The sequence below is a fragment of the Punica granatum genome, chromosome 2 (assembly GCF_007655135.1).
Source record: "Punica granatum isolate Tunisia-2019 chromosome 2, ASM765513v2, whole genome shotgun sequence".
Lineage (NCBI taxonomy): Eukaryota > Viridiplantae > Streptophyta > Magnoliopsida > Myrtales > Lythraceae > Punica > Punica granatum.
The window spans coordinates 24,240,622-24,267,081 of record NC_045128.1 but is presented as its reverse complement, the minus strand read 5'-3'; the positions used below and the strand labels follow the sequence as shown (position 1 = coordinate 24,267,081).

Sequence of the window (26,460 nt, the reverse complement as noted above, 5' to 3'; positions counted from 1 at the left end):
TCTATACCTTCACTGAAAAAGGAGTGAGTGGCTTTCACCTTCCCTTTTTACTCATGATCTGATAATTCTATTAATTAGGAGTTATTTGATTATGAGTATGACACTAATTTCGAACAATTACGACAATCTTTCACTCTTCACTTTTTTTCTCAATCTCTTTCCCCCGAGAAAATTTTAAATGATTCTATCTCGTAATGATATGGTGATGAAGAACCAATAAAATTGTTTTAATTAAGAAAACTTACCACAATTAATCGAGTGATTAATATTTATTATTTAGTTTTTTACAATTTAATTTGTATTTCCTCATGCCACGTGATGAAGTAGATCAGTGAATAATCTCTCCTTTCCCTGCTCCTTCCTCCCTCTTTTCTTCCATCAGCTAGGAAAAACCATCCCTTATTTCGAGAGAGAAATTGCCAATTACAGAAACCGACCTCTTTCTCATTTTTTTCTTGGAATAATATTACCATATAGTACGATATTTTGAAAAAATTTAACGATATTTTGAAAATTTTTATCATATAGTACATATTGTATTAATTTCACTATTCAGCGCGATATTTTGAAATGTTTTCATGACATAGCATAACAAGTAATAATTTCACCAAATAACACAAAATTGTAAAAAAAATTCACCATAAAGCACAAAATTATGAATTTTTTTTCTTAATATAGCACAAAAAATTGACGAAAAACTAACATCGTGCTATGTGGTAAAAAAATTTCAAAATTACATCTAATTGATCCTGAATTAAACCTAATTATTAAACGACCAGAATGTCAACGCAAGCAATTAAGCAAGATTAGACCCAATTAGAACCTAATTAGCACATACATAAACTAATTACAACTAGTTACAACTAATTATGCACAAATTGACTCAATTAACACCAAATCAAGTCCAATTAATCATGCAATTAGTCTTTTACAAGTGCAATCAAGATTAATTAGCCAAATTTAATCCTAATCAAGCAAGATACTACTCAATTAATCCTAATCAGGTTCCAAATCACTCTATTTATCGACCTAGTCATCTAATCTACACATAATTATCATAATTAAGCACAAATTGATCAAGATGGGAGTTAAAGAGCTCCATCTCGATTCTAGACAGAGGCGAAAAGTCACCTTTCTCACCATAGTTCGGCACAGTTCGAATTCACGAGCTAGAAATCGGTGAAAATTGCACTCAAGCTCACTAAATTCTACTCATATCTATGAACTATTGGTGTTATTAGAGATTTTGAGGTAATTTTAGCAAAGTTTCAGCATGTGAATTGCCAAAAATCTTCTCTTGTTGAAAATGAACCCTTATTAGTAGGCATAAGGGAGTCAACGGTTATTTTGCAAAAACCAATTGTTCATGGATGAAAACGCAATTTTATTTTTACAATTTGAGTGCTCTAGATGTGTCTAGCTGTCTGAACCAGTCCGTTGGGACAGTTGGTCCGCAGGCACAATTACCAACCACTCGCCGCGCCTCTGTACAAGGAAGCGAGAACTAACCATGCCCCTGTTCGAAAATTCCACCTCGGTGGGAGCTGAGTTGAACCAATTAAACTGAACTAGTTTGGTTAGGTAAAAATTACATATATGCCCTCAAACTTTCAAAAATGTTGCATTTTCACCTTTTTCGGAATTTTAAAGCACATTTAATAGGAGAAAAATTAACAAAAAATATCATCAGGTTTAGAAAACATTTTCTAAGTAGGAACCACCTCGACGTGAATATTCATTAAGTGAGAATATCATTTTTCTCTATCTCGAACCTTTGTCATGTTAAATGTTTTAATCAGAGAAAATTTTATTGTGCCTTTTTTATGTGAAAAATACGAGTAATTTGGTTTAAAACAAGGTCTTTAGAGAGTAAGCATCACGTTCTCCAAATCCGTTCTACATGCGTGTCCTCGGAAAAAGAAATATTGCCAATTAACTCGTATAAATTTTGAAAATAGGCATGGGTAATCAAAATTAAGTACTCAGCACTCGAAAACTTATCTATTTATTCTCGATAGTCTGTCTTCATACGGGCAATCCTTAGGTGCTTTATCAATTCTCTGATTTGATGTGTTCTCCGAGCAAGGATCCTTGCCTGAGCCATGACGAGATGCTTATAGCTGCCTCTCTTCGGCTCACCATGACGATGGGCCAAAGAAGAAAAAGGACTCGCTCTAGGGTCAAGATTGATTGGTTGTCTGCTCACTATTCCCTTGTCCTTTTCCTTTAATAGAGATGTCATTCCTGAAGGGCTTTTGAAAAATGAATAATTCAAATTAGACAATTCACGTGCAAGAACGATTTAAAGTTTAAAATGAAATCACGTCATGCATAAGGGTGATTTGAAAATCAATTGAGCCACACTAGGGTTGAAAATTTTGGTTTGGCCACATTAGAGGCTTGAAGATTTTGATATGTGGTTGGGGAAACACTGCCTCCTGCTGATCGAGATTTGAATTAGGAATGAGGAAACACACGTTGTCCATTAATCGAAGTTTTGATATGTGGATGAAAAACACTTCCCTCCGCTGATCGAGTTTTGACTTGTGAACGGGGAAACACATGCCATCCATTAGTCGGGGTTTTGATCTGTGAGGGGGAAACGCTTCCACCCGCTGATCAAGTTTTGACTTGTGAATGGGGAAACACATGTCGTCCACTAGTTGTGATTTTGATGTGCGAGTGGAAAACACTTCCATTTGCTGATCGAGTTATTCACATGCCGCCAATTAGTCGGGATTTTGATATGTGGAAGCACTTTCACTTGCTAATTGAGTTTTCAATGAAGTGATTTCGAAAGATCGATTTTTTTCTTCTAAAAAGTTGGTCACGTGCGAAACGACTTTTTGAGGAAAATGTGATTTGATGGGCTCACGGACCATAAATGGATAAGAACGAAGGGTGGATGGCAGAACTAATTAAATCCACTTGTTAAGATAACTTGCAATGAGTAAGAAAAGTCATTTTGATTCGCCACACTCAAGGATGAACAATAAGAATCGAGGTTTTCGCCAATAAACAAAGATCTTGTTCAAATAAGAAAGAGATGAAATGCTCTAGGTAATTTCATTCAAAATATTCATCATTCTCTTTAATCAGAATAGAGCTAATATAGTGCTCTTACAACCACTTAGACATAACGACAACAATGGAAAGTAAAGACAACTACTTTCCATGCATAGGAAAGATAAAATTTAAATGAAAATGGTTGAACAAGAGTTTGCAGGCATTAACTTCCCATCCACCTTGCTGTACCACCATTATTTGAAGGATATTCAGCCAAAATGCAGGTGGGTAATTAAAGAGCCACCTACTCTACTTGATCAGGTGTTTGACCACCTATTTCCATGCACTTATGGTAATGGGCCCACGGCGAGTTGCAACAAGCTTCTTGGCCTTGGAACGCGTGATAGGACCCGAACTAGATCTAACCTCGTCTTGGACTACATTCTTGGGCACATCATCCCCTTTCGCTTTGAAAGGATTTTCCATCAAATCCAAATCATCTTCATCTTCAAAATATGGAGATAGGTCCCTCACATTGAAAGTTGCTGAAACATTATAATCATCAGGCAACTCAATCTTGTAAGGCAGGTATCCCAACTCTTCAAGTTTTTATTCACAATAACTCGAAGTAAAGAGGAGAAAGTACGATGCATCACTTCAATTTGGCCATCAGTTTGGGGATGATAAGCCGTGCTGAATAGCAATTTAGTGTTGAGCTTCACCCATAAGGTCTTCCAAAAGTAACTCAAGAACTTGGGGTCATGGTCAAACACAATACTCATTGGAATACCATGCATTCTCACCACTTCTTTGAAGTTTGAAGAACAAATCAACAACATGGGAGGCATCATTGGACTTGTGACACGGAATGAAATGAGCCATCTTAGAGAAGCAACCGACCGCTACTAGAATCGAGTCTTTACCCCTCTGAGTCATTGGTAAGCCAAGTACAAAATCCATGGTTGATTTGGTACTGGCATAGGCATATATAGGCCATGGGGAGCTTCCTTGCATTTTGTCTTCTTGCAAGTAATACACAGTACAATAATCCGGTGCACATCTCAGATCATTTTTGGTCAGTAGAAATGCTTATTAACCATCTCAAGAGTCTTCTTCTCTCCGAAATGGCCGGCTAAAACCCCCAGCATGGGCCTCCCGCACTAATAACTCACGAACGGATCCACTTGGAATTCAAATCTTGCAAAGCTTATACAAGTATCCATCATGCAGATAATACCCATCAACAACACCCTTAGCACAAGCCAAATGAATCGAAGCAAAATAGGGATCTTCCACATACTGACTTTTAATCAATTCAAACCCCAACAGCATTCATGAGTGAAATCAACGCATACCTTTGAGATAGGGCATCAACCACGACATTAACATTCCCTTGCTTGTACTTGATGACATAAGGAAATATCTCCAAGAATTCTACCCATTTGGCATGCCTTCAATTTAGCTTATTATGTCTCGTCAAATACTTCAAGGACCCATGATCGGTGTGAATGACAAACTCCTTAAGTAGTAAGTAATGCTCCCACATTTCAAGAGCCCAGATAAGAGCATAAAACTCCTTGTCATACGTTGAGTAGTTCAGACTCGCACCACTTAGCTTCTCACTGAAATAAGCTATTAAGCATTTGTCTTGCATGAGAACAGCTCCAATCCCAACTCCCAAAGCATCACAATCAATCTCAAACGTCTTTGAAAAGTCAAGTGGGCTAAGATGGGGGCTGTACACAGCTTCTTCTTGATGATCTCAAAACTTCGTTGGGCTGATTCACTCTACTTGAACTTGGTACCATTCTTCATGCATTCAGTTAATGGAGCAAGTATAGCGCTGAAATTCTTCACAAATCTCCTATAAAAGGATGCTAGGCCATGGAAACTCTTCACCTCGGATGTAGTAATGGGAATAGGGCACTCCCAAATGGCCTTGACCTTTTCTTCATCAACCTCGACACCCCGTTGAGAGATAACAAAGCCAAGAAAGACGACTTTGTCCTGGCAGAATTGACACTTCTTTATATTGCTATATAACTTCTCTCGTTTCAAAATTTCAAAGACCCTCCTAAAATGCTCAGTATGCTCTTTAAGGGTCTTGTAATAGACCAAAATGTCATCAAAATAGACAATAACAAAATGACCAATGAATTCCCGTAAAACATGGTTCATCAACCTCATAAAGGTGCTAGGAGCATTGGACAGTCCGAATGGTATAACCATCCACTCATATAGACCATGCTTGGACTTGAAAGCTGTCTTTCACTCATCTCCCTCCTTCATGCGAATTTGATGATATCCACTTTTCAGATCGATCTTTGAAAACACATTCGAACCATTCAATTCATCAAGCATATGATCTAGTCGAGGAATGGAATAATGATATTTTACCGTAATCTTGTTGATGACCCGACTGTTGACGTACATTCTTATGGATCCATCCTTCTTGGGCACCAAAAGAGCTTGTACAGAACAAGGGCTCATGGACTCCAGTACATAGCCTTCTCAAGCAATTCATTCACTTGTTGTTGCAGCTCTTTAGCTTAATCCGGATTGCACTGATATGCCGGTCGATTAGGCAAAGCAGCACCAAGAACGAGGTTAATTTGATGCTCAATCCCCCTAATTAGAGGCAACCCTTCAGGCAACTCCTTAGGAAATACGTCAATGAACTCCTTTAAGAGAGCCATGAACCGAGGTGGAAGAGAAATCTTCTCTTTAGGTGTTGCTTCCTTCACGAACAAAATGAGATTTAAGTTGAAGTTCAACAAAGTCCTCTCAAGCTCTCCCAGAGTCATCACTAAGCTTTCTTTTTTCGAGCCATTCACACTCGCACTATGGTCCTTTTGCGCTTGTTGTGGACTGAGCGGAGCTAGAACAATATTGTTCCCCTCTTTGGCGAATGAATAAGTGTTCTTGTATTTATCATGCAAAGCCCTCTTATTGTACTGCCATGGTCTTCCTAACATAAGATGACTTGCACTCATCGAAACCACATCACATATTACTTCAACTTTATACGTCTTCCCCATTGAGAATGGAATATGAACTTGCTGAGTGACTTGTACTTTGCCTTTATCATTCAGTCATCTCAACTTATAGGGGCATGGGTACTTCGTAATAGCTAGATTCAGCTTCTCCACCAAGGTAGTAGAAGCAACATTGATGTAACTCCCACTGTCAATAATAAATCTGTATACCTTATTTTGGATAGTGCACCGAATTCAGAAGAGATTCTCCCGCTATTCTTCTTCCAGTTTTGCTTCAAAACTTAAGATTCGAAGAATCATGAGCATCTTACCCTCATCGGCAAACTCTACATTCTCTTCCTGCGCAACTCCAGAAACCTCATCATCCACCCTTTCATCTTCACTCTCGATCACTTGAGTGCTTTGGATGGTCATCACTCGCTAATTCGGACATTTGGAAGCTATGTGTCCAAATCCAAGACATTTGAAGCACTTGATGTCTCGACTCCGAACAAGGCATTGTGGATCATTGTGCTTCTCCTTTCCCTTTGTCGCTTCAGCTTGAGGCTTATGAGAGCCCCCTACTTCCTCCTGCTGTGCATTCCACTTCGAAGAAGACCTTTTGTCGATTAAACTAGCAGCCACTGGTTTAGAGTTAAGAACTCGCGATGCATTGAGTTTGCTGCGTTTTTGCTGCTTTTCCACCTTACTGGCCAGATTAATCACATCTTCCAAAAACACATAGGGCTGTAACTCCATGACATTCGCAATTTCATTTTTCAAGCCACCAATAAATCGAGCAATGGTCTGCTCCCATGGCTCATTTAGTTTGCATCTCATTGACAACATTTCGAACTCCATAACATAATCTTCAACGGACATACCTCCCTAACGAATACTCTGCAATTTGAGGAATAGATCTTGCTTGTAATACTCAGGCACGAATCTTCTATCCATGATGAGCTTCATCTCCCGCCAACTACGAATCTCATCTTCCCCCATCTTTTCTTCGCTGCGACTTTAAGTTTTCCCACTACAGATTCACATAATCGGTGAGCTCAAGAGCAGCAAACTGGCACTTCTGGGCTTTGGAGTATTCCTAGGCACTAGACCCACTCGAGGTACTCTTCAAGGGAACTCGTGCCTTTGAATTGTGGAATCTTCAGCTTGAGGTTGTTACCGATGCCCCTTTGCTATCGTCATGGAATTGACGGCTCATCTTCTTTAGGAAGTTCATCCCCCCGGTCAATTTAATTTTCCAATCGAACATTCCGTTCAGGAACTCGATCTGCACGTTGTGGAGGAGTAGGCGCCACAACCATTCGCTCAAGAGCTTGGATCACTCGATCAAGTCATGCAAAGAGCTCATTTTGCCTCCATTGAAACTCAAGGAATTGGGCTTCCTCGAGCGTGAGTCCCTTCGGAACCTGATAGAGGTTTTCCTCATCCATTGCGTTTCTCAGAATGAATCCTCACTAAACACTCGTGCATACACTCCCTCACGTGTGTCACTCGGCTATTCAGTGGTAAACCTATGCTTTGATACCAAATGATGGGCTCATAGACCAGAAATGGATAAAAAAGAAGGGTAGAGGGTAGAACCAACTAAACTCACTCGATAAGATAACTCGCCACGAGTAAGAAAAATCGTTTTGATTCGTCATGCTCAAGGATAAACGATAAGAATCGGGTTTTCGGCACTACACAAAGAACTTGTTCAGATAAGAAAAGAGAGGAAATGTTCTAGGTAATTTCATTCAAAATATTCATCATTTTCATAAATCAGAATAGAGCTTATATATTGCTCTTACAACCACTTAGATATAATGACAGCAATGGAAAGTAAAGACAACTGGTTTCCATGCATGGGAAAGATAGAGTTTAAATGAAAATGGTTGAACAAGAGTCTGTAGGCATTAACTCCCTATCCACCTTGCTGCAACCACCATTATTTGAAGGAAACTCGGCCAAAATGCAAGTGGATAATTAAAGAGCCACCTACTCCACTTGATCATATGTTTCACCATGTATTTCCATGTACTTAAGTATGGTAATGGGCCTGGGGCGAGTTGCAGCAAGTTTCTTGGCCTTGGAATGTATTATAAGACTCGAACTAAATCTGGTCTCGTCATGGACTGCATTCTTAGGCACATCATGATTGGTGTTCGTCGGCTTCTGTGCTTCTTAGACAGAGCTGCGATTTTCTCCATCAATGTTTATATTTCTATGACAGACATCACGATTCGTTTTCGTCTACTTCCCTCGCTCTCCTGCTCAGGTGCGCGATTCAATTCGTCAACTTTTGTGACTTTAGACAGATGATGCAATTTTATCTGTCAATGTCTATATCTTGTGACAGCATTGCGATTTATTTCCATATGTTTCCCTCGCTCTCTTGCTCGAGTGCGCGATTCGATCCGTTAGCTCCTATGACTCTGGACAGATGTTGCGATTTTCTTCGTCAATATCTATATCCTCTGACAGACATTGCGATTCAATCTCGTCAGCTCCCTCACCCTCATGCTTGGGTGCTCGATTCATTGGCGTCAATGCCTGTACTTTCCATAACAGACATTGTGATTCATTTTCATCCGCTTCCCTCGCTCTCATGCTCGGGCAGGCGATTTAATTTTGTCTTGAAAATTGAGATTTTTTTAACTGGTGAGCGAACGAGTGTCTCTCCTGACCCGTCGGTTTAATGATTTGGTTGTCTCGCCACGGCTTGCGAAACCTGTAGAGAAGAAAAGAGGTTAGTTGGTATGCTCAAAATACCAAGTCTTGACTAAAGTTTGATCGACAGGGATTTCTAGAAATTGTCCTTTGGTGACTTTTGTAATGGACTTGAACCCCTAGATGACCTTCAATAGGCTCTATCAAAATGTTTTCCTCAAGGGGTATGCGTTCTTGTGTCTTTTTGAAAAATCATTTCATTGGCCGGATAGGAGGTTGAAATTATGCCCCATTTCGGTGGGACTCTTCCATTAATTTTTCCTAAACGGCAAGGTTTTTTGCTTTTTGTAAAAGGCTCTTGAGCCATGAGATGAGACTATAAATCAATGTCTAATGGTCAACTTCAATTGGCAAGGATCGTGGTAGAAAATCGATCTTCTCCCTAAAATGGAGATCATCTCACTGATAACACTCTCGCTCAAGCTCACTATGCAAGTATAATTTAGCTCACCACGCGAGCCAAGGAATTGGAGTGGCTTTTCTCATCGTGAGTGGGATCGCTTATCCTCACGTTCACTTTAACGGGGTTGATTCTCATCCTAATCATCCCTTAGACCGCGACTTAATGAGGGAATTTTAGGGACTTTTAACGATAAGTGTTTTTGCACCAACTTCGGCATAGATGCACACAACCAATCACAGAGGACCCTTTGGGATGTGGGTTGTGGTGTTTGGTTGAGAAGAGGATGATTTTATATGGATGGGTAATAGGCTTCTTTGAGATAGGACTTATCATGTCTAGTCTATTGATTTAACCGTGCATTTTCTTAAATGACTAGAAGCTCCCACCTAAACTCTACCAATATAATTCCTAGATCAATTGCCCCAGAGACCCTAGAAGGCGTAAAAAATCTGAATGAGCTTTCTTAGGGTTGTAGTGTAGGGCAGGCCACAGGTGAAGAAGAAACATTGATTTATCAGCTCAAATGAATATTTTTCACGTGGTAATGAGCCGGTGACCATCTTTCAACAACCTTCCTGAATGCATCCTTTTCTTGAGGGTTTTTCTTTGAGCTCACATCCTTGTTTGGAGCTTATGTCTTTGCTTGTGCTTCCGTCGCATTTTCGTTTGCGACTTTCATTTTTGCTTGCGCTTTGTCAATTAGGACGCTTCCTTTTGCATCGCCTTTTCATTTATCCAACATAAAGTGGTTAAATCTACTTTGTTTTGTTCAACTCAACTACCATTTCCTTTGGAGAACCTTTGCCGAAATTCGTCGCGCTTGAACTTTGCCCTATCAGCATGTTCAAAGGCGATATGCAGACTCAAATCGTGAGTTGCAAATCCTTGCGATTAACTTTGAATTACATATGACCTCCACTACAACATCCAGTGCACTTTACATTGGCTTATTCATGCTTCTATCAATGAAGCCAAGTTTATTCTAGGCATGCTAGATTTTTCTCATTCTTCTCAATCATGTCGAGTAATTAATAACCCATTAAGACGGTAAGTCACCAATGTTGCACTTGGAACATCCGAAGTGCTCACGTAGTAGGTAGAAAAGATATTAATGGGCCTGTTCTCAACCACGACACTAGTACCTAAGGTTTGTATTACACAAAAAAAAACTAAGGTTTTTATTGCTCTAAGGCACAACCTGCTTTGGTAAAAGTACAATTGGAGTTTTTATCTAAAATGACCCATGGTTTACCCGTTTTGTCAAATCTATCATATATTTTTTTTGTCAAATCTATTCCATGATTTACTTTTTGCATCAAATCTATGGCGTTATCTTTTCCATCAACATCTAATGGCCGTGTGACGCGTGGAAAAATAGTGGGCCACACTTGCCACGACAGAAAAGATAACGCCGAGATAGATTTGATGCAAAAAGTAAACCATGTGATAGATTTGACAAAACGGGTCATTTTAGGTAAATTCCTCATGTAAAATTACTGAGATGGAAAAACTTATTTTTCATTCAATAACTAGGGAGATGGCCCGTGCACTGCACGGTCATCGATACCTCCTAATTATATATCGTAAAATATAAATAAAAATAATATTTTTTAGTTATTATTAAGTCATGGCCGGTCATTAAAGTTCATATAGAAATTCATATAATTGATATATATTAATTAAAATATTGATTACATCTTATATTTGATAAAGGAAAAAAATATTTACTTTACTCATATGATGTTAACATACCGTAAGTTCTTTGAGTTTCATGACTTTCTTTCTGTATACGATCGTAATTTGTTCAAAATTCGTAAAAATTTTGTCCATAAATCTCTCTGTAGAAGGAACACCGTTGTTCATGCCTGTAAGAGAAAACTGAGTAGCCAGGAATAAACAGTAATGGGAAAGGATAAACAAGAGACTTTCTCAACAATAAAACATGAAAGAATGAAGCACATGTGATTGTGAAGCCTATATATAGAGGTGTAAAATGGTAGAAATTATACATGTTAAAAATATATATTGAGTTGTCCATATATCAACATACAAATGGTTGCATGATAGTAGCTTCATGCATATTGGTAGGTGCATTTTGTTAAGAAAAAATACATATCCAATTCGGATATATTTTAAAGTACCAATTCATAGAAGATAGTCCATTTTATAGATAAATTTATTTTAAATATTATATATTATATTCCACTTTGTAATTTAAAATCTATACATTACTTAACTATAAATTAAGTAAATGCAATGAAATTATTTCAAATTTATTACTTTATATAGTAACATTTTGAGAAAAATGAACGTATATGTTAATCTTATTTACTTCATAATTAAGTAAACACATATATTATTAAATTATTTTATATTTTATTATTTACTTTCTCATCAGGTAATATATATATTTTTATATAAAAATTTAGGGGCAAATTATTAATTATATATCGTAAAATAAAAAATTTTAATTTGCATAATGAAACTAAATAGCAATGTGAATGCATTTGTTTACTTCTTTCTTTATTCATCGAAAATTGAATATAATATGTTATTTTATACAGTAAGTTTTGGTAAAAAATGCACGTATATATTAATATTATTTGCTTCACAATTAAGTATACACATATATCATTATATTGTCATATATTTTATTATTTACTTCCTCGTCAAGTAATGTACATTTTTTTATATAAAATTTAGGGGGAAATTATTAATTATATATCATCAAATAAAAAAATTTAATTTGCATAATGAAAATAAATAGCAATATGAATGCATTTATTTCTAAAATTATTAATTATATACTAATATTATTTACTTCACAATTAAGAAAACAAATATATATTATTTATTTTATATTTCATTGAAATTCGAATAGAATATATTATAAGTAATATAATTTATTAAATGTACTAAAAAATAAACGAAAATAAATTGCATTCTAATGTGAACTCATTTATTATTTTTTTGTTTGTTTATTTATCGAAAGTCAAATATAATATATATTATAATTAAAATAAATTTATTAAAATATATCAATAAATTAATGAAAATGAATAATAGTCGTGCAAATACGAAATTGGAATTGTACTCACCCCTATATCGCACAAAGTAGCTTAATTAATGAAGTTGGTAATCATTCTCTTTGAATAATATTAGAATTAATATGTGCTAGTAAACAGTAAAAACAACCCATTTTGTAATTTGTGGAAAATAATTTGAAATTTATGCATTATTTAACTTTTAACTAAATAAATATGACAAAATCATTTAAAGTTTCTTATTTTATACAATAATATATAAAGTAAAAAAATCAAAGTACGGGTAGTATAGAATCTATAGTACTCATACTATCCTAAATCCTAAAGCCCTAAAACATTATGTCATAATAGATCCGAATATTTGTCCCGGAGGGGTAGAATGGGATCCGTAATATGCGAGAAAATCACCCGCTTGATTGAGTATGCTACCAATCAATTTCGCAATGAAATTCACGTAGATTAATTTATGGTAAAACTCATAAAAAAATAAACATACATATTAATACTCTTTACTATATTGTTAAGTAAACATATATATTAATATATTATTCTATAACGTTATTATTTATTTCATTGTTAAGCAACTTATTTATTATTGTATTATTTTATAACAATATTATTTACTTCATGGGTGAGAAATTATTTACCTAATAGAATGAAATAACAATGTGAATGCGCTTATAGTTTTTGTTTGTCTATTTATCGAAAGTTAAATAAAATATATTATAAGTAAAATAAATTTATTAAAAATATAATAAAAAATAAATAAAAACTAATCACAGTCACGAAAATATTGAATTCGAATTGCACTCTCCCCTAGATCGTACGAAATAGCTCAAGTTTGATATAGAGATAGAGATATATATAGATGTATATATATTGATTGATAGATAGATAGATAGATAGATAGATAGATAGATAGAAAAACATATTATAAGCGAAAGAAAAAAAAAACATATTATAAGCGAAAAACATGTTCCCTTCAGATATATCATAATATTATTATATAAATATATACATATACAAAGGGAGTGCCCTTCAGATAGCTGATTAATTTATTTGCTCTCCCTGTCATTTTGTTTAATCTCTTCTATCTCAACAGCATAAAGATCAAAAGTTTAACCCTTCTCAGCCACCTTATTCAAGTGGGTAAAAACAAAAACTCCAAAGAAACAAACAACCACCATGAAAATCAACAAAAAGAGCAAAACGGCATGGTCCCAGATGGAAAAAATGGTTCAGATCTTTGTGCAGGTTAATCAGAGGGGAATAAGTCAAAATACCAGAGCCAAGAGAAGATTCCTAGGGCTGTGGAACTGATCCCAGTCCCTCTCCCTCGCAAACTCTGCCATTCTCTTCCTCAGCTCTTCGAGGGTGACCCCTTCTGCCTCGACCATCTCCTCTCTCTCTCCCCCTCGGGGCCGTCAAACGCGGTCGTTTCACTGGACAAAGTTATCAAAGTCTGCAACTCTCCTTTTCTTTTCTCCTCTCTTTTTCCTCTGACGGGGAAAGGGAAGAGACGGGAATTTTATTGGAGGGAGGCGATGGTGACCGGTGATTGCCGGTTGCTTTGGAGGGGGTTTGGAGCTATCCCTCCCCGCTTGACCGACACGTGTGGGACAGATCATTCGTTGCCCCCCGGACGCGGGATTTGGGGGGACCACCGGATGGTCCCTTTGGGAAAATATAAATTTTTTTACCTTTTATAGAAATCCTCTATATAATATTGAGACCCTCATTAGAGCTAAGCAAATGAGGGTAATAGTGGTGGGCACGGGATGAAACTATGCCGCTAAATTTGAACGGTAACCATCCTGAATTTACATGCTAAATTTTGGAAACCATAATCGTAAACAAACCCAATTTAAGGGGTAAAATTGTCCCAAAAAAATACTATTTTCCTGTCCAATTAATAATTTCACTTGGGATTTGGGACTTTAAGGAAGGAAGAATTCCAAATCAACGTAAACTAGACACGTCACCGGCGCATTGCACATGATTATTATTGGTGACAAAAGTTAGTATATTTTATTGTTTAATTTAATTTGATCCCAAAAACAGGTAATCTAATAGAATACATTAAATTCATGAGTTATTCCTACTAAAATATTTCTCGCTAGTTACCAAAATAATTTATTTTTATTAAAGTAGCACTAATTTTATATATTTTTCTAGTAAGAATAGTAAAATCAAGTTAGTAAAGTTATTTTAACCCAAATTAATATTTTTTATTATTATTTATGACTTTAAAGAACTTTTATGGCTTATTTGGTTTCAAAGTAGGATTTTAAAATCCCACTTTAACTAAATCCTACTCACAACAAAACAAAATAACTTATACAAAGTAAAATAGTAAGCTTTATTTATACCACTCTTTTTCCACAACAAAATAAAATGACTCATACAAAGTCAAATGGTGGGTTCCATTTATACCACTCTTTTTCAAAATCAAAATTTAATTTTAAAATCATACTTTAAAACCAAATGCAGTATTAAATTTTTAACATGGAATTGTAAAAGATATTTCCATATCCTTAATTCACTTTAAATTTTCTAGACACTATAAAGCAATGTTATCAAAATCGGACCGGACCGGTCGATCGGACCAATTTGATCGGGAACCGGCACTTTGTTCCGTCTGGATCGAGTGATCCCATTAAACCGGGCGGTTTTTTGACCAAACCCATAGGTTTGCTTTTATTGAAAAATTAATATTGCATTCATTGAGACTTGAACGAATAATCTCAACCTCTCTAAAAGCCACATGCTTAGCCTCTTAGCCATTTAGGCAATAACCATATTTATTTACTTTTGATCATTCTTTATCTCTTTAAGCATAATAAAGGAAGAAATAATTTCAATAAAAAACTTTCTTTCATTCATTATTTCAATTATTTGAATTATTGTGTATATATTTAATATATCATAGTCTTTCTTAATTTTATATGCATTATTTATTATTTAATTAGACCTGCGGTCCGACTCATCGAACCCCCGGTTGAACCCATAAACCCGTGAACCCATACCTCAATTGGTTCAGCGTCCAGTTCGATTTTAATAACACTGCTATATAGCATTCCTAAAATTTAAAATTCCAATTCAAACTAATATATATTATTTATTTTATATTTCATTGAAATTCGAATAGAATATATTATAAGTAATATAAATTTATTAAATATACTTAAAAATAAACGAAAATAAATTGCATTCTAATGTGAACTCATTTATTTTTTTGTTTGTTTATTTATCGAAAGTCGAATATAATATATATTATAATTAAAATAAATTTATTAAAATATATCAATAAATTAATGAAAATGAATAACAGTCGTGCAAATACGAAATTGGAATCTTACTCACCCCTATATCGCACAAAGTAGCTTAATTAATGAAGTTGGTAATCATTCTCTTTGAATAATATTAGAATTAATATGTGCTTAGAAAACAGTAAAAACAACCCATTTTGTAATTTGTGGAAAATAATTTGAAATTTATACATTATTTAACTTTTAACTAAGTAAATATGACAAAATCATTTAAAGTTTCTTATTTTATACAATAATATATAAAGTAAAAAATTCAAGTATGGGTAGTATAGAATCTATAGTACCCATACTATCCTAAATCCTAAAATCCTAAAACATTATGTCATAATAGATCCGAATACTTGTCCCAGAGGGGTAGAATGAGATCAGTAGTATGCGAAAAAATCACCCGCTTGATCGAGTATGCTACCAATCAATTTCACGATGAAATCCACGTAGATTAATTTTTGGTAAAACTCATAAAAAATAAACATACATATTAATACTCTTTACTATATTGTTAAGTAAACATATATATTAATATATTATTCTATAACGTTATTATTTATTTCATCGTTAAGCAACTTATTTATTATTGTATTATTTTATAACAATATTATTTACTTCATGGTTGAGAAATTATTTGCCTAATAGAACGAAATAACAATGTGAACGCGCTTATAGTATTTGTTTGTCTATTTATCGAAAGTTAAATAAAATATATTATAAGTAAAATAAATTTATTAAAAATATAATAAAAAATAAATAAAAACTAATCACAATCACGAAAATATTGAATTCGAATCGCACTCTCCCCTACATTGTACGAAATAGCTCAAGTTTGATATAGAGATAGAGATATATATAGATGTATAGATATTGATAGATAGATAGATAGATAGATGTGTGCAAAGTCTCCCATGTATAGAAGCTTGACCAACTAAAGTGGCACCAATAAAGGAAAACAAATCAAAGAACGACAAATCAAGGAATATAATATACAGTTAATAAACACAAAGATCGGGAAGTAACAAAAAAATTCTTCCAGATAATCTAGAGTCAGTCCCAGTCAAGCATTCACAATACCAACACATCGGGACCGGTTTTGACAGCATTCTTAGGGACCCGAGGGTCAAGTCCAGGTCGGTTCAAGATCCCTCCCAATGGACCTTCATTTACGCAATTGTAATTCGAAAGTTCCTATTGAAATATACGCAAGACACGAACATACGTAGCTTCCCTTTTTTCTTTTCCTTAGAAAGGGATTGATGCCTATCTAGAATATGTTAACATTAATCAAATGCATTTATTCATCAAAATCCCATCTATATGACTCGTTAATTACGGATGAACATGCTGGTTGAATATGGTTTCTTGTAATTGTGATGAAATATGGGCAAAGTACTTGTCTGTAAATGTTTATCATACTGAAAACAATTGCAGACGACACTGCTACATAACCCATATTCTCAATCCGGAAATTAAACCCAAATCTAAGAAAGTTTTCTTTCATCCTGCCCCCACTTTTGCGGATTGAAACAACGTTGTGGAACTGGAACCCATCTGGTTTCATATTGAATTTGAAATATGGTTCAATCTATATTGGAAGAAAGCCACCTGAGCAATGAACACTGTTGGAAAGGGAAGGGTGTACCACCCAAGATGGTGCTCATGCAGACAAACTGCTCGGATTCAAACCACTATTCCCCCACATTCCACTCAATCATGCCTTGCCCCACCACGGTCACAAAATTCCATGTTGTTTGTACGGTCCATTAATGTGTAATATTTAGAAACAGAAAAATATTAAAGGTTGAGGCCTATATATATATATATATATATATATATTGTATCTATGCAAGTATACGTCATAGCAGACCGTACAACCTAATAGCAGACAAAGCCATACATTACAGTTTTGAAAATGGTCCCAAAATACAAAACATATCGACGAAAAGCCTACGACACCAGAAAAGGGGTTGCACATATTTCTTTGACCTCGTTCCGAGCAATCGCACCGACCCACCTAAAAGTCATTTGGTTTCATGTATGGATGTTATGTGACCCGCATAATCCAATGTTGCTTTTAGAGTTTTAATGCAGTGATTTGACCCGGATATAACCCAGCTGTCCGAAAAGAAACCGGGTCCTTAATCCGTATGACACGTTAATCTAGAATGTAACAAGAAACATAGTGATATTCACCGATGGCTTTCCGAGATGAACAATCAGTTAAGCTAAGAGTTTTGGATAACGAGATGTTGCTATATCTCCCCACCTGGTTCCCAAAATTTTACAGGCAACGAGCTCGGAGGTCCCCGGTCAATTCGGGATTGGGGCCGCCAATTGGCGACTGCAACCCCTCCACCGAGGTTACCGGCATCCTCCGTGGGTGATATATGCTAGCCATCACTAATCAAACACCATCATCAATAATATTGGTGGTGCTGCTGCTGTCAGCAGCAGCAGCAGCGGTCCCATGATCATTGATTTCTGCGTGCTTCTCGGAGGAGCCCTTGCAGAGCTTGACCGGGTACTTAATGGCGTTGAGCTCCATCTTCCTCAGGGCAGCCTTTCCAAGATCCACCCCACATATGTCAGCCAGCCTGACAAGGTACAGCAGCACATCAGACAGCTCTTCCCCCAAGTGCTCCTTCTCTTCCTCTTTCCAGTCGGGGAGTCCCCTCGGCACCTCTCCTTTCCACTGGAATACCTCAGACAGCTCCCCCACTTCTCCCACCTGAAATATTTTCCGTTCTTTCAACACCCCAGACCAGATACAAGCCAAAAAAAAAAAAGGTAGTACGGTGAAAGTACTGAAAATTCTATCATTTATGTCATGAACGTCGTGAGAATCTGTTAACTGTTGAATCAACACTTGAGGGTGGATCCCATCCCACGTCAATTGAGCGGGAAATAGAGCCTCGTGAATCATTCATGTCATGAATGTTGAATGTTAAAAGTGCCCTTGGATAAGTTAAAGTTATGCTGGGGTGTAGACAGCTAGAAGTAGGAGTTGACAAGGAAAGAAAACATCCATTTGCTTTTGTACTTTTTCTTGATAATGAGATGAAATCAAGAAAAAGTGTGGGGTCCTCTCCTCAAAAACAAAATGTAGCTCTCATCCGACCATTCTTTTGCCCCCACCCAACTTCCTAGCATCCTCACTGGATTCTACTTTCTACTGCCCACGGGGTGACACAAAGATTCTTCCACTGACTAGGTAGCATTCACATTAATACAAATGATATATCAAATCTAACCAACCATGTGGAACCTGTAGCTAAGTACTTATAGAAGTGTTTTTGCCAGTCAAAACAACGATGAACTTAGTTTTTAACGACCCAGGCCAAGGCCTTATGAGTCAAACGAAAATTGGTCATGTTTGACTGTCGACATGCTAGTCGGTAGCATTCACTTGTCTGCTTCCTAATTATATTGAGTCTGTGTAAGAGTTTTATGGTCTAGGTTGAATGTCCTTTGGAAGCTGATGAGTCAATTCCAAGGGACCAGGGTACACTTGCTAGTTACTACAGTGCATAGTACAGCATAAAAGTCATGCATGAACAAACAGTAGAAGCTCATGTGGCCATTATTAGTCCTCTCCCTCTCCGTCCATCCCTCTCTCTCTCTCTCTCTCGTTAATTCAGCTTCAAAGTTCAATGAGAAGTTGCTCTCCTGCTGTGCCCAGAAAGGGGTTAGGCAGGAGCACCATAAAAAGCTTTTGACAGGAGAAAAAGGAGGGAACTTTCCTGTTGCCCACTTGATCTTTTTTTTTTTACCCCTTTTTATCACGCCTCCTATACTTTTAGCCAAACGCACTGAAGTCTCTTGGTAGTTGCTCCATATATCAATTAACAAAGATTGATTTACATCAGGTTTCCCAATCTTCTTCTCCTCACTGACAACAAACAGCAAATTGAAATTAAAAACTCCCCCATTTTCGATTATTTATTCGGGTTCGAGTACTGCCCTGGAGATAATAACGTAAGTTGTAACACACCACATATTCACCAGCTTAAAACTCTCCCACCTCCCATGAATTCTATTAGCATGACAAATCAATATTCCACCCCACAGGTGATCAGATTGTAGCTCATCAATTATAAATAGGCTTGAAAGAGTGACACTATCAAGTCAGACTGCTTTTGGCCACACCCCCAAAAAGAAAAAAAAAATGCCCATTGTCAGAATAACTTGGGAGAAAAGCCAATCTTGGGGAAAGAGATAGAGCATATTATAAGCGAAAAACATGTTCCCTTCAGATATATCATAATATTATTATATAAATATATACATATACAAAGGGAGTGCCCTTCAGATAGCTGATTAATTTATTTGCTCTCCCTGTCATTTTGTTTAATCTCTTCTATCTAAACAGCATAAAGATCAAAACTTTAACCCTTCTCAGCCACCTTATTCAAGTGGGTAAAAACAAAAGCCCCAAAGAAACAAACACCCACCATGAAAATCAACAAAAAGAGCAAAACGTCATGGTCCCAGATGGAAAAAATGGTTCAGATCTTTGTGCAGGTTAATCAGAGGGGAATAAGTCAAAATACCAGAGCCAAGAGAAGATTCCTAGGGCTGTGGAACTGATCCCAGTCCCTCTCCCTCGCAAACTCCGCCATTCTCTTCCTCAGCTCTTCGAGGGTGACCCCTTCTGCCTCGACCATCTCCTCTCTCTCTCCCCCTCGGGGCCGTCAAACGCGGTCGTTTCACTGGACAAAGTTATCAAAGTCTGCAACTCTCCTTTTCTTTTCTCCTCTCTTTTTCCTCTGACGGGGAAAGGGTAGAGAAGGGAATTTTATTGAAGGGAGGAGATGGTGACTGGTGATTGCCGGTTGCTTTGGAGGGGGTTTGGAGCTATCTCACCCCGCTTGACCGACACGTGTGGGACAGATCATTCGTTGCCCCCGGACACGGGATTTGGGGGGACCACCGGATGGTCCGTTTGGGAAAATATAAAATTGTTTTACCTTTTATGGAAATCCTCTATAGAATATTGAAACCCTCATTAGAACTAAGCCAATGAGGGTAATAGTGGTGGGCACGGGATGAAACTATGCCGCTAAATTTGAACTGTAACCATCCTGAATTTACGTGCTGAATTTTGAAAACCATAATCGTAAACAAATCCAATTTGAGGGGTAAAATTGTCCCAGAAAAATACTATTTTCCAATCCAATTAATCGTTTCACCTGGGATTTGGGACTTTAAGGAATGAAGAATTCTAAACCAACGTAAACTAGACATGTCACCTGCGCGTTGCACATGATTATTATTCGTGACAAAAGTTAGTATATTTTATTGTTTAATTTAATATGGTCCCAAAAACAGGTAATCTAATAGAATACATTAAATTCATGAGTTATTCCTACTAAAATATTTCTCCCCAGTTACCAAAATAATTTATTTCTATTAAAGTAGCACTAATTTTATATATTTTTCTAGTAAGAATAGTAAAATCAAGTTAGTAAAGTTATTTTAACCCAAATTAATATTTTTTTATTCTTTATGGCTTTAAAGAACTTTTAAATTTTTAACATGGAATTGTAAAAGATATTTCCATATCCTGGATTCACTTTAAATTTTCTAGACATTATAAAGCAATATTATCAAAACCGGACCGGACTGGTCGATCGGACCAGTTTGATTAGGAACCGACACCTTGTTCGGTCCGGATCGGGTGATCCCATTAAACAAGGCGGTTTTTTGACCAAACCCATAGGTTTGCTTTTATTGAAAAATTAATATTGCATGCATGGAGACTTGATCGAAGAACCTCAATCTCCCTAAAAGCCACATGCCTAGCCTCTTAGCCATTTAGGCAATAACCATATTTGTTTACTTTTAATCATTCTTTATCTCTTTAAGCATAATAAAGGAAGAAATAATTTCAATAAAAAACTCTCTTTCATTCATTATTTCAATATTTGAATTATTGTGTATATATTTAATATATCATAGTCTTTCTTAATTTTATATGCATTATTTATTATTTAATTAGACTTGCGGTCCGACCCATTGAACCCCCGATTGAACCTCTAAACCCGTGAACCCATACTTCGACCGGTTCAACGTCCAGTCCGGTTTTAATAACACTGCTATATAGCACTCCTAAAATTTAAAATTCCAATTCAAACTAATATAAATTTACATAATATGTTATTTCATAAATGTATCATGTGGCCAAAATAACATTTTCAATAAAGTGTTTCGTCTTGAAAACCTGTATTTAATTTTTACTTCTAAATTTCTCTATAACAATTTGTCTTCTCATGTCATTTTTTATATTCTTATTCAATTTTTTATTTTAAGGAAAATAGTTTTTCAAGTCAAATATGATTGTTTGTTTTATTTTCAATCTTGTTAATTATAATTGTTATATACATGTTAAAGAAGGTTTATTTTGTAATAATATATTTTAATTTCAAATACGTTTATTTGTTGCCATTTAATCAAAACTCTTTCTTTTTAATTTTTATTCTTTTACCGAAATTTTGTGATCGAAAAGTCGATGGATGAAATTTTGGTTGATTCTAATAAATTATTCGACTACATATTTTATATTGAATTAAACATATAGATCATTAGATAATAATTCTATTTCATTTTGCATGGACTAAATTAATATTATGAGTCAATTAATGTTATATTATTTTGTATTTTTGGGAATTTTCAGGTTTATAAAATATTGAGGGCTAATAAAAGTCACTCATATAATAAAGGCAAGTACTTAATTAATGTTATGGGGCATGCGAAAGTTTGGGCCATGAGGAGTTGAGGATTTAAAAATTAAAGAGACGACGTTAATTGTTCCTCTCTGTTTGCAATTACTTATGTAATACCAGCATAAATTTACCTCAACATAGTTCGCTAAAAAACTAAATTTATGCCTTCAACTAACACCTTAACAACACTATATGAAATAATTAGGGATGGAAAGTTAACCTGTAGAGGACATATCAGATAATGAGATAGACAAAATAATATTTAACGAATAGAGGTTTTTATGTTATATATATCCCATGATTTTACCCTTTTATCAAATCTATCTCATATTTTAAAAATTACCTACTTTTTGACCTACGATTTATATCATGTTCCAAATCTATCATTACGTTAATTTGTTCGTCAATGAAACGTAAGTGGGCTCCAAACCTATCTCATCATTTTAATTTTTTCTCAAATTTATCCAATGGTTTTAATTTTTTTTTTCTCAAATCTATCTTGCGCAAAGAGTCACAGTGGGCCCACTTATGTTTTACGTCAACAACACCGTTAAATGTTGACGAAAAAATTAATGCCAAGATAAATTTGAGAACAGATGTAAATCATAAGCCTTTCTGAGTAATTTTTAAATCATGAAATAGATTTAAGAAACGAGTGATACTATGTGATATTTAACGTAATAACCCTTAACGAATATAAAAATTAGAGCTACCCTTATAACCCGGAATTATATATATATAATAAATCAAAATGAGATGGTTAACCATAATTTTTTATGTGGAAAATCATAACCATCTGAAATTGAATAATTTTTAGTTATATCCAAACCGAAAATTTTATGTAACTAATCCATTTTTTTGGGATAGTAACCGGATGGTTTCACGGGACAGTTTGCCTTGGGGTTTTTATCCCAAATGGCCCATAGTTTACGCGTTTTGTTAAATCTATCATATGTTTTTTTGTCAGATATATCTCATGGTTTATATTTTGCTTCAAATTTATCTTGTCATTATATCTCCATCAACGTCTAACCGTTTTGCTACAGTAATCCCTTTTATCTGGGATAGATTTTAGAAAAAATTAAAACCATGTGATAGATTTGGGAGAAAATTGAAATCATGAGATATATTTGAAGCCTACTAACATTTCATTAATGGACAATAATAACGGTATGATAGATTTCGAGCAAAATGTAAACTATGATATATATTTGACAAAAAAAAAGCATAGGATAAATTTGACAAAACACGTAAACCATAAGCCATTTGGGGTAAAAACCCCTTTGCCTTTTGATGATCATCTTTTATTTTGCACCCTTTCACCCTTTTTTTGTTTTTTTCCTTTTCTATTTAGGAAATCTCATGTCGTTCACGGGCAATTTTCCTCCTCTTTTCTGATGACATGCAAGGAGTTCTTAGCTCATACCCGTGCAACTCAACCAAGGGAACTACACCGTGTGGAGTTCATTGTTCTCCACATTCCTCCAATCACACGATCTTCTTGGCTACATAGATGGTCGTGTCACTCGACCTGCAGCAACTGATCCGGCTTTTGCTCAGTGGATTCGCACTGACGATCACATTCGCTCGTGGTTCTTTGCCACTCTCTCTGAGCCACTTCTTGAGGAGGTCCACGATCTGGAAACCTCAAAAGCAGTGTGGGATGCTCTCCACATCAGATATATTGACCGTTCCAGTGCTCGCACCATGGACATACGCATGTCTCTCATTAATAATAAACTTACTGATCACCCAAATGTTGATGATTATCTCAGGCAAATGAAAGTATTTTCAGATCAGTTACGAGCTGCAGGTTCTCCTTTATACCCAGAAGACATGACCGCATATGCTCTCCTCGGGCTTCCACAGAAGTTCGAATCACTCATCACCACAATCTCCATGCAGCTTCATCGTTTTCAAATTCTCAGGAGTTGCCTCGGTCGCTAGCTGTGATGACCCTAGGTGATGGTCCCTCGGAGACATACATGGACTCGGGTGCTTCCTCCCATATGGTATCAACGGAAGGTATGATCTCAAATACTTCCCCTTATCTTGGTACAGCTAAGGTCATTCTTGGTGACGAGTCCTCTTTGCCGATTAAGCAACTGGTTCAATAACTATTCCAACATCATCATCATCACTTAGCCAAATAATTTCCTTCATGTAAGCCAAATAATTTCCTTCATGTACCATCTCTTGCATGTAATTTAATTTCCATTCATAAATTATGTTGTGAAAATAACTGTCACGTTGTTTTTACTGACTACGGTGCTTTTGTTAAGGACAATCGCTTGGGGAAGATGCTACTTCACTGTCGTTCTAACGGCCATCTATATCCCTTTCCATTGAGTAACCCGAGGGCTATGGTTGCATACTCTCCGACGTCCACCCTTTGGCATCGCCGGCTAGGACACCCACAATCACGGGCATTGGAATTGCTTAAATTCCGGGATTTAATTCCGTCTTTTTCTATTTCTAAGGACTTTTGTATTTCGTGTGGTTTAGGAAAGTCCCAACGACTTCCTTTGTATAACGTCGACCATAAATTCACATGCCCCTAATGATTGATCCATGCAGATATGTGGCAATTTTCAATATCTTCTAATTTGGGATTTCAACACTCTGTCATTTTTGTTAATGATTTTTCATGATATTCATGGCTCTTTCCTTTGTTACAAAAATCTGATACTTTCCAAGTATTTTGCACATTTAAAAATAATGTTGAAAACACTCTTGGAAAAAAATTCGATATTTTTAATGTGATGGAGGTAAAGAGTTTAATAATTCAAAATTTCTAAAATTATTCCAAGATTCTAAAATCTCATTAAGAATGTCTTGCCTACACACCCCACAACAAAATGAGGTCGCGGAACAAAAACATCGACATGTTATCGAACTGGTTTGAACCCTTCCTTTACATAATTTATCACATAAATTTTAGGTTGACTCTGCACTCACATTGGTTTATCTCATTAATCGTCTTTCATCTTCGGTTTTACAAGGATCGAGTCCTTTTGAAAAATTGTATAGAAAATCTCCGGATTACTCAATGCGCCGTGTGTTTGGTTGCGCTTGGTTTCCTAATCTCACACCTTACACCTCCACACAAGCTCGAACCACATTCCAAGCATCGCGTGTTTCTCGGTTATGCATCAAATTATAAAGGGTATAGATGTCTTTAGCCAAAATCCTGTCGGGTTTATACATCACGGCATGTACAGTTTGATGAGATCATATTTCCTTACCAGACACTTATAAGGGAATCGAATGCATTAAACCATAGTTATCAGAACTGGATCGGACCGGCCGGTCAACCGGTCGGACCGAAAATCGACACTATGACCGGTTCGGTTCTACCTTCAGACCGAAAATGCACATTTGAACCGTTGCACCCATAGAACCGGCCGGTTTGAATCTAAAAATCCATTAAACCGGCTGGTTTATGGGTCCAACTGTTTACTATATTTAAATCAAAATAAATGAATGCGGTGGCCCTAGTGGGATTTGAACCCCTGGCCCGCCGCTTCACACCCAAATTATGACCATCTCACTAACCAACTAAGCCATAGGTTATTTTTTTTTTTGGATAAATGAAGAAACTTCATTGATAACAGATGAATTTACATCAGAAACCAATACCATTTTCCTCTATACGGAGTAAAATAAAAAATACCCAAGAGCTACTCCCAAGTCAACTAGTTGCAGTATCAAAATGGTGAAACATATGCCTCGCAATGATAGAGTGTGCAATTTTGCATGAGAATCGAGGGAGAACAGACAACTTTGCTTTCACATCCGAGAAGATCCTTCGTATTATAATTGTTGGAGGCGAGACTTGATTCCGGTAGAGCCTGGCGTTCCTCTCCCTCCAGATGCAGTAAATGTAGTGAGTCCAGAGAAGTTTAAGACAAATAATATCCAGCTTCTTTCCACGGAGAGAGGAGACCCAGCAAAGTTCCGTATTCCAGTCGACATTGTGTTTGTTCATTCCAACACGGTCTAATAAACTTCTCCAAATCCCTTGGGTGATAGGGCATTCAAAAAAGAGGTGATTTCGGGTCTCCAATTCCAAACTACAGAATTCGCATTCGGGTGCAGTAATCGAGATTCTCCAACTCATAAGCCTATCTTTTGTACTCAATCTATTATGAATACAAAGCCAGCTAATGAAAGAGGATCGAGGAAACTGCCCCTCAAACCAGATTGCGTTCCTCCATTCCATCTTCTGGCTTCTGGGACTAAAGCATCCATAGGTTATTT

At 36.2% G+C, this 26,460-nt stretch overlaps 1 protein-coding gene across 1 annotated transcript; it reads right to left on the bottom strand.

Moving 5' to 3' along the window:
• Positions 1-17,357: 17,357 nt before the first annotated feature.
• LOC116194389 (dCTP pyrophosphatase 1-like) lies at positions 17,358-20,257 on the bottom strand. Its single transcript, XM_031523204.1, has 2 exons — positions 20,029-20,257; positions 17,358-18,206 (listed from the first exon to the last, which is right to left on the bottom strand). Exons 1-2 carry the CDS (start codon positions 20,140-20,142, stop codon positions 17,883-17,885), a joined length of 438 nt encoding a protein of 145 aa, XP_031379064.1. The 5' UTR covers positions 20,143-20,257; the 3' UTR covers positions 17,358-17,882.
• Between the last annotated feature and the right edge of the window lie 6,203 nt (positions 20,258-26,460).